The 16,428-nt window shown below is 34.3% G+C and overlaps 1 protein-coding gene across 1 annotated transcript in view; it reads right to left on the bottom strand.

Annotated features, from left to right (window-relative positions):
• The window catches only part of STRN (striatin), a 102,749-nt gene that overhangs the window by 20,610 nt on the left and 65,711 nt on the right, over nucleotides 1-16,428 (bottom strand). Inside the window, exons 8-12 of the mRNA XM_061155606.1 lie at nucleotides 14,669-14,779; nucleotides 11,846-11,989; nucleotides 7,973-8,109; nucleotides 2,357-2,532; nucleotides 475-522 (exon numbers count right to left, since the gene is read on the bottom strand). Coding sequence (XP_061011589.1) covers nucleotides 475-522; nucleotides 2,357-2,532; nucleotides 7,973-8,109; nucleotides 11,846-11,989; nucleotides 14,669-14,779 — 616 coding nt within the window. The remainder of the gene's footprint in view (nucleotides 1-474; nucleotides 523-2,356; nucleotides 2,533-7,972; nucleotides 8,110-11,845; nucleotides 11,990-14,668; nucleotides 14,780-16,428) is intronic.

The raw sequence follows: 16,428 nt of genomic DNA, 5'->3' as shown, positions 1-16,428 counted from the left end.
CAGCCTAAAAAGCATTTACTATCTCACCCTTTTTATATATAAAACGTATGCCAACCTCTGTGCTAAAACGAGTGAACAGGTACATTTCTTAAACTTAAATGGAAACAGGAAAAGCATGAAATGTGACCACAATTTTTTAAATGTCTCAGGTATTTTTACCTAGGTTATCTTTAAGGAAAAAAAGATCAGGATTTCTAATAATTAAACTTAACTGCCTCAACTTCATTTTAAGAGAGAGATATATACATCATCTAAACATCATGCAAATAATACCTAATTTCAGCAAGGATCCCTATTTGATAGTGATATACTTGTCGTTAATGTTACATTATCTGCCACTTTCTTTTACATTTACAAAAAAAAAATGCTACCAAATACAAAAAAAACACATACCACATGAAAGAAAATAAAATATACTAATCAGACTGATTTACAATGATGTTGATTTAACACAAAGAAAAAGCACACACTTACTTATGAGCTCTGAATGTATAGATAGGCTCCACATCAAGAGACGTGCTCCTAAATCAGAGAGAAAGGAGGATTTTTTTATCATTCTAAAAGTCAGTAGTAAACAGTATGACTGAATGTATGTCATAAAAATGCCCCTAGAAATATCAGCACTATGGTAATACACCATTCTCAACCCCAGGACACAATAAAGCTTACTTAACACCAATCACATATTTTTGTGACTTCAAGAAACAAATTCTTCTTTAGTAACAATACCCTGTTATAGCACTTTTAGCACTGTCCTAATCTATTTGATTAAAGGGTGAGAGAGCCTCACTCAGGGAGAAAACACATGGGTTTTGAAGAGGTAAATTTCTGGATTTAATTTCCAGTTCTGTATCTAATTGGCTAACTTTAGGCAAATTATTTAGTCTTTTGAAACGTTAGATTCCTCTATGTTTAATATAAAATAGAAAAATAGGCATAACAGCAAATATTTACAAGATTAAATGAGATTCTTCAAGGTAAAACAGCCTAGGACAGAACCATACAGAACAGAATTTCAAAGTTACTTTAATTTCCTTGCCATTTCCATAAAGATTAACATGTCTGTCCTTAATACCTGCAGAAACTGTCCACATTAGATTTGGACATCAGAATAGATTATTCACTACTCAGAACACTGAGTGTATGAGTACTCTACATGGCTAATACTGGCCATAACTGAGAACAGAAACTGGATTTAAAACTGGATTGTACTACAGATTTTTTTTAATAGGTATATGATAGCTCTCCTTGTTTCCAAAGTTTTAAGTTCAAAGGTAAACAAAGGCTATTGTTACTTGCTTGTGAAGGTGTTATTACTAAGTTACGCCAGCAAGAAATTTCAATATGTTTCAAAGTTATAGTCAAGAATATATGATGAGATACTCACATTCTCTCATCTAATATGATGCCCTCTGTGAACCAAAGAACTTGAAGAACAAAAGTCACAGTTTGGAACCACGAAATACCTTTTCTCTGTTAAAGACACCTGATCTACATGAAGATTCACTTGGTTTTAGCAAGATTCAGTTGAGCTGTCTGATGAACGTCTACGTATGACAGCTAGAATGTCACTGATTGCTTTCAAATTGGGCAGGAGATATTCTCTGTCAGTAGTAAAACTTCCATCCTCTCCTCCATTTGATGTTCATTTCTACTCTTTAATAAAAAGAGGTATCTATCACTGTAGAAGGGCCCTTGCTGGTAGATGCTGGGTTCTGGACCATGTAATCCAAGGAAGAAAGAGAAAGCACCAAGTGGGGTCAGGACTAGCTTGGTGACTGATAAAAGGGGTTTATACCAATTCATGTCTGTCCATGCTTACAGAGGAACCAAGGGGGCAAGGCAAGTATTAGCAGGTAAGTGAGAGCAGCAACAGTGCCCTTCAGTCTAGACATTTTGGTCAAGATCAAAAGAAAAGATCAAAGAGAGGTCTCTTGCCCCCACCCGCTCCAGTATCCCCTATCACTTCTCTCCCTTCTGCTCTGTGAGTCCAAACCTAGTAAACAATGGGGAAGGATTGGGGTTGGGATTTGACGATTTTAAACATGACTATGCCTGCTTACAACAGAAACCTCCAGTACAGACAAAGGGTTCCTGAAATGTAACAGTTATTTAAAACACCAAATAAAGATTATAACCAGCATTCACAAACCATTTCTCCCTAAGGGTCAGTTTTTCAACCTAAATTAGCTTATGAGTATGAAGGCGAAAACACCCTAAATTACATGACATGGTAAAGGAAAACAAATGGAAGAGATATTTGGGGAATTTAACAGCAAATAATAAAGTAAGGCTTTCTCTGCTGAAAAAATGTTAATTAAATTATTCAAATACAGTTAAAGTAGAATATTCTCACTTTTTGGCTGGGGCTGTTTTCTGCAAATTCCACATTTTTAACGTGTGATCCTCTGATGCTGTTATCAAAACAGGCTCAGTGGGGTGGAAAGCGAGGGCTCTAATGCCATCAAAGTGACTTCTTAATGTAAACTTGGGGTTCCATGTCTTCCTCAATGCATCTTTATTGTTTGCTATCTATTAAAGAAACAAAAGATACCAATATACTTAGTACAGAATGGGGGAAAAAAACTGTATTTCAGCATTAATTCTTACTGTTTCAGGATTAAACTATCATTATTTTGCAACTTTCAAAGTAATATAATTTTTAAACAGATAATCAAATCAATAGGCAAAATTAGCAATATGTCAACAATGGTTTTCTTTGAAGAAATATGAATGCTATAATAAGAAAACACATAATTCAGTATAGAAGGAGGATCAAATAACTTAGTAACAAAAAAATGATTTCAACCTGAATTATAGAATAGAAAGCAATTTTGGGTAAGAGTTGAAAAACTAAATTATCTTTAAACATGTTATCATTACAGAATATGATACTTTCAAAATTTTCAACGGTTTCAGACAAGAGCTAAATTTTCTTCAAATTGGTAATGAAATTTATACACTGGCAACAAAAGGTTAAAATTGGAAGAGACAATCAGATATTAAAAACATAATAATATATTTATTATGTTCCTTTTCTCCACAGAGGGCTTCCCTGGTAGCTCAGATGATAAAGAATCTGCCTGCAACACGGGAGACCTAGGTTCAATTCCTGGGTTGGGAAGATTCCCTGGAGAAGGGAACAGCAACCTACTCCAGTATGCTTGCCTAGAAAATCCCCACAGACAGAGGAGCCTGGTAGACTATGGTCCACTGGGTCACAAAGAGTCGGACACGACTGAGTGACTTTCACTTTCTCCACAGAATCTCAATCTCAACAACTGAAAAAATAATGCAGTTTTTTTATTCCAACTAATAGAAAAGCTAGAAGATAGTGTTTGACTTTACACAAGCACCGTGAATGAACTTCACACTCCAAGGCTAACAATCATGGTAGATTTAAGCAAGTATTGGAAATATACTGGAGAAATGTTACCATACTCACAGTTACAAAAATTATCAATGATACAACAACTGATATTCTAAGCAGCATTCATTATTTTCTACATTATTCAAAAGACTTAAAAAGCATTAACTCACTTAATCCTCACAACTCTATGATGTAGGAATTAACACTATCCCCACTTTATAGACTAGGCATTTTAGGGAAAGAGAAGTTAAGTGACTTGCCATCTAGTAAATGGCGGAGTCAGGATTCAAAATCAAGCAGTCTGGTTTCAGAGGCTATACTATTAAACTGTAATTTAGAACCCAGAAATTTAAAAATCTGCAGAGAAATCTGGACAGGACATGTCACAACTGGGGCAATGCATGTGTGCTAAGTTGCTCCAGTCGCGTCTGATTATTTGCGACCCTATGAACCATAGCCCATTAGGTTCTCTGTCCATGGGGTTCTCCAGGCAAGAATACTTGAGTGGGTTGCCATGCCCTCCTCCAGGGGATCTTCCGGACCCAGGGATTAAACCCGCGTTTCTTTTGTCTCCTGCACTGGCAGACGGGTTCTTTACCACTAGCGCCACCTGGGAAGCAGTAAGTGAAGACAAAACACATGATGCAAGGAGCTCCTCTAAGAGTGGGGCTGATTATTTTGGGGGCAGGCAGGGCTGGCAGGAAGGTTACAGCGACAAGAGCAACTGAGCTGACCTCTGCTATTCTTATTAAAGAGCTAAAAGGTTTTCATGTGGAAGAGTACTTAAATTCCTTTGATTATCTTGATGTGGTAGGCAGCCACTACGTGCCCAATCGGCCCCACCTATTTTTACCTTTGGGTAGTCCCCTTCTCTGGTAACTCCGACGGTAAAGAACCTCCCTGGAATGTGGGAGACGCAGGTTCATCCCCTGGAAGGAAATGGCTACCCACTCCAGTATACTTGCCCGGAGCATCCCATGGACAGAGAAGCCTGGCAGGCTATACAGTCCATGGGGTCATAAAGAGTTGGACACAACTGAGCAACTAACACTTTCACACTTCCATGTTACAGGGCTGCTCTCTGACCAACAGCATACAGCAGAAGTTGGAACAAATTACTTCCAAAATTAGGTTATAAAACCTTTCAGCTTAAGTGTTTCTTCTATCTTTTCAGGTGCACTCACACTGGGAAAAGCCAGCTGCTCTGTTGAGAAGCCCACAGAGAGGTCCATGTGGTGAGGAACTGGTCCCCAGCCAACAGTCAGCCAGAAACCAAGGCCTTCAAACAACTGCATGAGTGAGCTTGGAAGCAGATTTTCCCCAAGTCAAGTCTAGGCAAAACTGCAGCCCTTGTCAATGTCTTGATTACAACTAAACAAACAGCCAGAGTCACATAATTAAGCTGTCCCCAGACTGCTGACCCATGGAAGATGTGTGAGAGAAATGTTTGTTCTTTTAAGCTGTTAAATGTGGTACAAGTTGTTATGCAGCAATAGATTGCTAATATGCTTAATAAAACTAGGAACTACTTTTAGAAACTGAGACAGACTATGTTTTCTAACAAGTAAGAGTTATGAAAAAAAGGATGAGCTTTCTCCAGAGAGGACTGAATTCCTTTATGTATTAAACAAACTCTTTGCAGGAACAAAAGCACCTAATGGGAATTTCTGCTTCTGGTCATGATGGACTAGATCATTAGGACCAACTGTATACTGAGGACAAGTAGAATAGCAAAGCTAAGAATAAAAAATCTAGAACTAACAAAATGGTGGGAAAAAACCTAGGATCCAGGTGAAGACAGAGGCCTACGGAAGTGAGCCTCATATCTGGAACTGTTATCCCCAGCAAGTGTTTACTGACTGCAGAAGAGATGGCTGCTCTGTGCTTCTGATGACTTTGCAAGGCAGAGAGATATAGATTGATGTCCAGGGCCTGCCAAGAAAGTAGGGTTTAGTAGACCACCTGGCTTTAGGGTTTGATTTCAGAAGGCTGTATCCTACACATAAGAGTGAACTAGAAGAACAAAAGCCCTTAAAAGATTGTAGGTCAGCTTCAGATCACCTCAAAAACTGAAAATGAAGCAGGTGATCCAGATTTCTAGTGGCTGCAGACATCTGAGAGAAGAAAATGAAAATATACTCTTTGTGGAAAGATATAAACTTACGCCTGAAATTATTTCTAGAGACAATTTTTCAAATATAGTTATTTGGACACAGTACAAAATAACCATACCCATATGAGATACAACAGAATAAACGAAAACAAACAGAAACAACACATAATTAGTAACAGAACTACTACTGAGTCTCTGATTCAAAGTTTAAAGTAATCATGCTTATTATGTTCAAGAAGATAAAAGACTGAAAATTCTGGAAGAAATCTGTAAATAATTTTTAAATAGTAACCCTAGAAGCAAAGATATAAGATCTCATTAGATGAGTTTAATTACAGATTACATATAACTGAAGAGAGAATTAGCTAACTGGAAGATGAGTCATTAAAAAAATCTAGACTGAAATACAGAAAAACAAAAGATGAAAAACATAGAAGAAAGGGGATCAGAAACAGAGAATATAGAAAGAAGATCTAACAATATAACAACAGTTCTAGAAGAAGAAAAGAGGGAGGGAGAGAGATGTAAAAGCAGTACCTAAAGAGAATGACTGAGAACATTATAGAACTCAAGGAAACATATTAAGCCAAAAAGGTCTAAGAATTTCATGAAGGCTAAATTAAAGAAAAACGATCAACTAAATCTTTTATGACAATCAAGGCATAGAGAAATAACAGTCACAGGAAAAACTGTCTACTACTTAATAACCAAAAACAGAAATGACAGTTGATTTTAAGAGAGAACAACAAAAAAGAAATATATTTAAAGCACTAAAAAAAAGTATGACAGAAACCAATAAAATTTTTGTAAATATCCTTCAATTAAAAATAAATAAAGGGGGAAAAAAGCACTAAAAATTTTTTGCAAAGTGAAATTCGAAATCAGAAATAATAGCCTACTCAGGCAAAAAAAAGACAAGTAAAGACAATTCAAGAAAATCAGAAACTAAGAGAGTTGGCACCAATAGATCTTCATTAAACAGGTATATTGTATTCTTAGAGTAAAGGAAAAATGAACCCAGATGGGCAGTCAGATATGCAGGGGAGAATGGAAAAGGACAAGACAGTTAATGTGAAACAGCTAATTCTGACTACTGAGTGTACAAAACAGAAGCTGGTAGAAGATTAATGTACAAAGAAGTAAAATATATAACAAGAATGACATATACATTGGGTGGGAGTTTTCTAAATAGAGTGTTCTAAAGATCCTTGCATATAAAATTTTGATAAGAATGTGTGTAGTAATCTGTAATTTAAAAAGTAATGAAAGAGTGCATAAACTTCAAATAATGGAGAGGGGTGAATGATAAAAAAATAATCAATCCCAATTTAGGCAAAAATAGAAAAACACAGAATAGGCAGCACAAAAGATGGCAGGATTAAGTACAAATATTATTAATTATTTTAAAAAGAAATTGACTAAACGCTTTCTAATTTTAAAAGGCTGTCAAAGGTTAAAAAATAAAAGCCAGCAAAATGGTGTTTTTAAAAGACATAAATATAAGGATATAAAAACACTGAAAACATAATTTTTTTTTCCAAATCTCTATCACATATGTGGAGAATGGAGTATAAGGAGCCTGTTTAGATTAGGTTATTGTAGTAGATCCAGGTGAAGAAAAATGGACTAGGAGGGGAAGAAGAAAGATGTATTATATGTATTCAGTTGTTGGAGATAGAACCCAAAAGACTTACTAAAGGACTTAGCATAGAGGGAGAGAGTTTTTGACCTTCGGGAAGAGGAGTGAGTGGTGAGGTTCCTCTTTGGAATACTTCCAAGGCTCACTTAGGGATTCATGCTATATCCTCTATGTGACTGCGGCTACACAGTATTCCCCAATGAAGACGATGAAGTATAAAACTGAAAGGATTTTAATGAAGAGATAAGATAGGCTGTAAATACTTTATGAAATAAAAAACTGTTTTTCTAATACTTGATGACGATGAACAATTATAAAAGAACTGTGTTTGAGATTAACTAAATGGATGTGTGCATAAAGGTATAAAGATTACAATTTTGGTCCAAATCACTGATAGGTCAACCTTAGCATCTGGAAAATATCTTGCATACACCTTGTCTAACAACAGCTAAAACTAGTTCTCAGCTGTTGTATTACTGACAACGTATTAAATAAGCAAGACAAATACTGCCATTAGGCAGGCATGAATTTCAACTAATCACTAGTATCTTAAAACATAAGACAAATCCAATCTTGGTGATAGAAAAAGGAATTCTTTCCCTTATCTAAAACCAATGAATAAGCTCTACTGACTTAACAGATTTAGGTAAAACCTATAATTGTAATCTGTATGATGTGAAAAGTGTTGTTTATTTTTATAATATGCTCTTATTTCCAAAGTTTGTGATTAAAACTGAAACAAATTTCACACTTGTGAAGAAGTCTTAACTATTGTCATCTTTTTCTATAAAATGAACTTTCTATTTTTTAAAAAATAAATTAAAACAACATAAATAAAACTACTACTCACATCATAAGTTAATGAATCTGCTTCATTGGCCACTGTAAGGCCTGCCAATTCTCCAAGTCCCAGTTCACTTTCAAGTGCTTCATCTGCTCCCATGATGAATGACTTCCCAGAAGAAGGAGGAAACGTCAGTGCTTCCACTGAAGGGAGAAGACAAAAGAAACATTAAAAAAAAAACTTCTAAATAGTCAACAATTAATTTCATAAGGGCATATCTACATTTGATTATTTATAAATGCTTTCAAACACAGTAAAATTCAGTATGCGGAAAATCCTGAAGAAGTGCTTGCTTTCTTCCATATTTTAACCATTAAAGGTATCATCTAATTAGAAAAGTACAACATGAAACAAACCCTTTCTTTTTCACTGTAGAAAAAAAATTTATAAATGTATGAAAGAAAGTAGATTTTCCTCATTTGATATTTCATGCTAATTACCCAAGTGATTTCTATCAGTTATTAAAATATGTATAGTAAGTGAGTTAATCTTTTTTAATTAATATATTTTAATTGGAGGATAATTACTTTACAATATTGTGATGATTTTTGCCATACATCGACATAAATTAGCCATGGGTACACATGTGTCCCTCCATTCCAAACCCCCCTCCCAAATCCCTCCCCACCCCATCCCTCTGGGTTGTCCCAGAGCATTGGCTTTGGGTGCCCTGCCTCATGCGTTGAACTTGAACTGGTCATCTATTTTACATATGGTAATGTACATTAAAACACATATAGTGATTCTGAACATTGCTGGCTTCATTCAAAATAAAATTGGTTAGTTTTATAACCTAAATAATATAGAGAAATCTCAAATGAAAATGGTTCATAATTAGATTAGTAAAAAGTGCCTATGTAAGGCAAAGCGACTATGTGTTGTCAGAACTCAAGACTACTTCTGGAGAAGAGGGAAGGGGCAGTGTTTGAAGGCAGCACCATCAGGACTTCTAGGTCCTGGTGACGTTCTGCTTCCTGACCTAGGCAATGGTGAAATGAATGGTTTTGCTTTGAGATAACTCACTGAGCTCATCCCTGTGACTTTAGCCGTTTACTGTAAGTATATTATATTTCATTTAAAAATATTTATTTCAAAGAAGTTTTTTATTAAAGTGTCCACTGGAACACTTTTTATAAATGCAAATCATTCTGACAAGCCATCAGAGATCATTCTTTAAGTAGTTGTCTCAAGGTAGTGACTTTATTGATGACAAACATTTATGAGTTGATTAGATGAATTTAGTAGTTTAACTTTGGCTGCTAAAGAAGTTAGTTAACTTTTTTTTTAAGAAACAAGTCAACTGTACTAATCAATGTATGCAGAGAATAGATTTATGAGATGTTTTTCAGTTTTACATTCAATCATATGATTTTAGATTCAATCATAAATATTGAAGAAATGAAAAGAACAGCTATGAACTTTTAAAAATACTAGTGGCAGGAACTCTACTCAAAATCGTTACAAGAACAAAACAGAGTATAAATTGATAAGACATTTTCAAACCACCATACAATAAAGCTGCAATAGTAAAAATGGGTTTTACCCAAACATACCACGTTATCTTATGAGGAGTTTGAACAACTCTAAACATTTACTAATAAAAAGCAGGAATTGTTTCATTTAGAACAGCAATTTTCATGCCAAAATTTCAACCAAATGATTCACATGAGACTAGGAGGTTAGATCTTCAGCCAGGTGTTCTTTTGTTTGTTTTGTTTTCATGTCTAATATTGCCAGAAAGCTCGGTTCAGATATGAAGTAAAAATGGCTCTCCCCCACCCCCCAAAAAAACTAAGATTTGTGATTTGGTCACTCACATTTCGTGGGCTAATTTAACTAACTGTTCTAGGAATGGCCAAGTCAAATCTGAAAACAAAGGAAGGCAACCAACCACTGCTTCCACAGACACCAGTGGCTAAGCCAGCAGACCTAAGGGCCAAAGAGAGAGAGCTCCGAGGGGCAAACCATTGACTGACTGCTCTCTAAGAGTCCTGAGAGCTTTCGATTAGAGGTCACATTTCTATCAGCAACTAAATACTAAAGGCTCTAATCAGCTTTTACAAAAATAATTTAAATATGCCTCAAGTGCAGCACTGCCTTCTGAATAATTATAATAAAAATATATAATAAAATTACATAGCACACACAAGCTATGGAAACTTCTTCTGATACTGGACTGGAGACTGAAAAGCATCAGTCACAGGCAATTAAATCTACAACGTATTTGTTAAGTGCCTTTTCCACTTGTGAAAATTCTGTACTGTGGGAGCAGATGTAGGACCAATACTACAGATCATAAATTAGACATTCAACACTTTCGTTCTAAAGGTTCTTAAATTTTTTTTTTTAATTAGGGGCATTTTCTGTGGTTTATACATCCTTTTCTGCATATTTGTCATTTAGAACATATTCTGCCTCTATTATTGTAATTGGGTTACATGGCAGAAACCAACATAACACTGCAAACCAATTATCTTTCAATTAAGAAAAATGAATTCTGTAAGATGAAATTTCTGATAAAACTCTTTTGAGATTATTAGAATAAGACAAAAACTAACTTTCCTTCTTATCAGACCTGATCTTAGAATAAAGGAAGTTGATTAAAATTCTGACATCTATAGTATCAGCTGAATGAATCTCCTAGTCAGTAACAAACATACCTGTTGAGGCCCCAAGATTCACAGCTTAATTTAAAAGATACGTATCTACATCAAATAAATTGTTCATCTAGAATGGAAACGTATCATATTTGGCTCTTCATTATTTAATGTATGGAAAATGAATTCCCAGTATACTATAATTAATGCTAATAAATTAGCCATGCAATGATCAAACAATTTATTGAAAAAGTATTCCAAACACAAAAATCTATCGATCGAGGTCCTGTCAATTTACATTTCTCTAAAACACAACCAAATTTAGAACCAAGAAAGAATAATAATACATGTTTCTCTGTGACTTTGGTGGTTTTATTCAATAAATAGTAATTTGAAGAGACATATCCACTGCAAGTAATTATAATATTTAAATTCAAGGCAATTTTTAAAAATAAATTTCAAAATATATTCATTAATCATGAAGATTAATTTTATGTCATTCATGACTTTCAGCTAATGTAAGTACATATTTTAAAATCAATTTCCACATATAAGCATTTTATACATTTATAAATAGGAATATCAGAACTTCTATCTAAGAGATGGAAAACTACATTTATATAACACAAGATTATACTATAAAAAACTGGGAATAATCTAAATATCCAAAAGGGGAAAGGTTAAGTATCAAGTCTAAAATAGAATATTTAATTTAAAATTTTTAATCTTAAAATTATAATTATGAATTTATTGTTTTATATATATAAATACAACTGAATTCTTCTACATGGTGACTATAACTCTGTAAAAAGTATATGCACATAGACAAGGACTGAAAGAGAACAAGGAAATGTGACTAGACTTCCAGGTGCCTTTTTTCTCTTTTTGTCAATGATAAATGCTTAAACATATGAAAACATTTATGTGAGTCTCAAAGTAAACATTTACTAACTATGTATATACTCAGGTTTCTCATTGTTGGAATGGCATTAGAACTACGTGTACTTACATCAACTACATGGCTTCTGTGAAGCTGCAGGGGGATGTTCCAAACTACAATTTAGACTTGGTTTTAAGTTTACGCATCTTTCTTCAAGTCTTAAAGACTATAGTTATAATCAAACCCCCTTGAATATAAGAAGGTCTACAATGTGGAGTACTACATACATAGTTCAAACATTTGTAGAATAAAATTCTTCTCGTAGAGAGCCCTCTCTAATACCTGAATTTAGATAAGTACATCCAAGTGCTTTTTGTGCTCTAGTGTGTCCCAAGTACTTGCCTTCATCTGCCCTATTTATTTCATGTTCAGGAAGCCTGGAGCTGCTGGGTCTGGAAGGTGAACCCACAGATGGCTGCAAGGAGGGAAGTTCATCAACATCTCTCAAATTAGCAAGCATATCTTGTAGTTTTGACCTATTGGGCCCTAGCCCCGAAAAGGGAGGGAGAGAACAAAAAAGAGAAAACAGAATTATTCAACTGCATCAAAATGGTGCCATAAACCTTATTCACATCTGCCAATATTCACCTTTAAAACTACCACACTATATTATATTAAAGAGTAATTTATTTTCTAAGTTTTCAAGATTTTTAAAAAGGTATATTACTCTTGAAAAATTATGTTTTACATATATTTTTAAAATTAAGCTAATGGAATAATGTCATTATTTGCATGAAAAAATGTTCCTGTGCAATTTGGATCATTAAAAATAATATTATTCTATTATTCTAGAATCCCTGTATACAACTCTAAACACAGATACCACAGACTGTGAAGCTGCTGTGTACTAAATTAAACAATCACATTCTTTTATGTTTGTTTAAATTAAGCTGCATTCACTGCTTTCCATCCTGAAAATAAGGTACCCAAGGTGAAGTCTCACACCCTACCAATTACTTACCTGTACTTCGATGCTTCATTCTCCCACATCCCTGTTTTGACTGTTTTATATAGGATAGAGGCTGAAACAGATCTTCGGTTGTTTTTCCTGTTATAAGTTTAATTAAGAATGGGAAAATCTTACCCATAGTCCATTATGGTTTTTTCCTATTTTTAAGCAATTTTAACTACTGCCTAGAAATACATTCTAAAATAGTGTGATCAGAGAACACAATTTGACTGAAAATATTTCTACTAGCCCATGTTATAAAGACATAGCCTCTTCCAATGAGAAACAGCTCAATTTAAAAAGATACCTATGATGCTTTATAAATTAGTGCTTCCTATGTCAATTCAAAGCTTTCCTTCAGTTCTATTTTCATTTTACGTCTTTCAGTTCTGTTTTTATCATGTCTTCTCTCATTCCCAAGCTATCATTTTATCAAGATAACCTAAACTGATGATGATAAAATGTGCTGAACTTCAGTCTTCGGTCTTTCTCTCTTCAGTGAAAAACATTAGCCTTTCTCCTAAAGAATCATTTTTTTCTCACCATACTAAAAAGCTATGTACCATATGCCTGAAACAGTGATCACAATCTTCAGGCTCAGGAAATCCACTAGCTTCTTTTAGCAGGAATACTACTTCAGTCAAACGGTGCAGCTTGAGACCTTAAATGCTTAACTCCAACTACAGCGAAGCCTTGATATTTGATAAGAACCAAATAATAAATAATAGATGAATTCTACATAAGTCCTTGATACCTTTCCAATTAACAGGTCTTTTACATTTTAAGACATTTATTACTGTAGCATGACAAATATATTAACTTTAAGTCAATTTGACAAATAAAATATTCTCCTTGTTTCTTGCATATGAAAAATATTCCTTAAAATTTCAGCTTAAATGGTTGTATCATGGTTATGAAGTCATAACAAACCATGTCTCACTATTGCTTGTTAAAATTAAATTGTATCGGTATTTTTAATAAAAAGTAGAAAATGTACCTATGTTTTAATATTAACCTTTCTCATTGTGATTAACTAATATTGAGAAGGCATTAAATGACATTTTCTCTCAGTTACATAATAGTTGGTACAATACTAATATCAATAAAGGCCACTGACTTTCTATCCATTAAAGTGAAATATTTGTAAATTCTGAGATATTTTAAATAAAGATTTAAATATTTATCAGTAACTACTAGGTTATCAAAGAATGACTGATTTTTTATAATCCTTAGCATCACTACAAAAAGAGAAAAAGAAAAAGCATACCCCTCCAGTCTTTTGCAATTTTAAATACTTTCCTCACTCAAGTTGGATTTTAATCCCACTATATGCTAATATTCCAAAAGATGAAATTCCTATTGCCATAAAAGGGAGACCCATGTCCATATTGTCAATGAGAGTGGTTGCACAAGGAGGTAATTTAACCTTGCTCTCCTAAAAAGGTGGTTAAGATGGTTTTCAGGGATGTGTGAAAGCTTTTGTAATTATATTCTATATACCTAACTAGATCTATTGTTAAACCTTACTAATAACTTGAATAAGATAATGATATGATGCACAGGGCTAGAAATTTCATTTTAGTTTCCATTTTTGATGTGGAACACATTTTGTTGGGAAAAGAAAAACCTAATTGGTAATATTATAAATGACACTGGCCAAAATTTTAAATTAGAAAAATAAGTACTTTAAAAAAGTTGTGTCTGACTCTGTGACCTGTATAACATATAGTGATGAGAGCAAATGAACTGTGTGTTATGAACACATAGGATATTCAGGGGTAGAAATTAACCTTCTTTCTGTGACCAAGACCTAAAATTGTAAACAATTACTTTGGTGGCTTGCCAGAGGGTCACACTAGATGAGATTTCAATTATCAACAGTAAAAAATCATTACTGTAATTAAGCACATATAATTTGAAAAATCAAACTAATACTATGTTTGAAAACACAGTCCCATACACTCATGATGCTCTGGATTTATTATTGGGATACATTATGGTCCCATAATTATATTCACAGCTTTTTTCTTTTTCAAAGTTCATGATCAAATATCTAACCATTTAATTTCCACCCCTGAAGAGCAAGTGAAAAGGAAAGAGGTCAGGAGAAGAAAAAAAAAGAGTAAGTAAGTTTTAGGAAAACATTGGAAAAAAAAATTGGGGGATATGAAAGAGGTAAAAATTTATGATTTACAGATACAATGTTTTCCACTTACTCTTCACCCCCTTTTTCCCCTTTCTCTCCTTTTTGTATTGTTCCTTGAGTTTGGTAATTACTCCCTGGTCCACATTCCAAGCTTCAGGCATGAGACACTGGTCTTCCTTTTCTAAACAGAGTGAAACAAATGAAACAGCCTTTTTCAATACGATATTGAACATTCAAAGTCAATTCACTGTTATGTCAATGAATGACATAACAACCATCTTCCTCATAGTATTACCAATTTTAAAGTTATTATTTATTCATCAGATACATGTCACAAGAAATATAATATCCAAGAAACAGTAGCCAATTCTATTTCCTTGGTAATAATATTAAATTTCCCTTGAAACAGATATAGAAAAAAAAAAACACTGCAACATTTGACCGACTTTTAGTAAATTAAGGCTCAAAAGTCTACAATCAAGAAACCTTCATTTTCAGACTGTGATTAGGATTGACTCACAAAAAAAATTTCTTACTAATATATGTAATGAAAGAAGATTATTAAGCTTTGGTACAAAATAGTCTTCAATGATCTTTTCATTTCAAAAACTGTATTTCTGGCATGTGTTTATCAGCAAATGATCATTTTTATTTTACAGGCTTTATAAATAGCACTTTGCAAACCTGTTAATCAACCTGGCATTCAACAGTTAAAATGATTTAAGTGACCCGTTAATTTATAAATATTTAAAGCTGGAAACTGAGCTTCTAAGAAAAAAGAAATTCCACCATTAATTTCCACCATTTCAGGAGTAGAAAATTTAAAAAGCAAATATTTTATGTATTTTATACTTACTATAAAATAAATTACTATATACATATAACATTATATAAGTGTTAGCTCAGGACTCTCACCTGAAATCAAGACATATATCCACTTGCTTACTCTGTATTTCCATTAGGAACTCTAATCACAAACCAAACACACAAAACCAAACTCCCAATCTTTCCCATCCCATCTCTTCCATCTACAGGGTTTCCCATCTTATTTGAAGGCCCTATCAATAACCTGTGATATGCAGATGACACCACCCTTATGGCAGAAAGTGAAGAACTAAAGACCCTCTTGATGAAAGTGAAAGAGGCGAGTGAAAAATTTGGCTTAAAGCTCAACATTCAGAAAACTAAGATCATGGCATCTGGTCCCATCACTTCATGGCAAATAGATGGGACAACAGTGGAAACAGTGGCTGACCACTTTTTTGGGCTCCAAAATCACTGCAGATGGTGACTGCAGCCATGAAATTAAAAGACGCTTACTCCTTGGAAGGAAAGGTAGGACCAACTTAGACAGCATATTAAAAAGCAGAGACATTACTTTGTCAACAAAGGTCCATCTAGTCAAGGCTATGGTTTTTCCAGTAGTCATGTATGGATGTGAGAGTTGGACTAGAAAGCTGAGCACCGAAGAATTGATGCTTTTGAATTGTGGTGTTGGAGAAGACTCTTGAGAGTCCCTTGGACTACAAGGAGATCCAACCAGTCCATCCTAAAGGAAATCAGTCCTGGGTGTTCTTTGGAAGGACTGATGCTGAAGCTGAAACTCCAATATTTTGGCCACCTGATGCGAAGAGCTTACTCATTTGAAAAGACCCTGATGTTGGGAAAGATTGAAGGCAGGAGTAGAAGGGGACGACAGAGGATGAGATGGTTAGATGGCATCACCAACTCAATGGACATGAGTTTGGGTAAACTCCGGCAGTTGGTGACGTCGTGCTGCGGTTCATAGGGTCGCAAAGAGTCGGACACGACTGAGCGACTGAACTGAAC

This window comes from Dama dama, chromosome 11, assembly GCF_033118175.1.
Source record: "Dama dama isolate Ldn47 chromosome 11, ASM3311817v1, whole genome shotgun sequence".
In the NCBI taxonomy this organism is placed as follows: domain Eukaryota; kingdom Metazoa; phylum Chordata; class Mammalia; order Artiodactyla; family Cervidae; genus Dama; species Dama dama.
The sequence above is the reverse complement of the archived record's forward strand: the minus strand, read 5'-3'. Positions and strand labels throughout refer to the sequence as shown.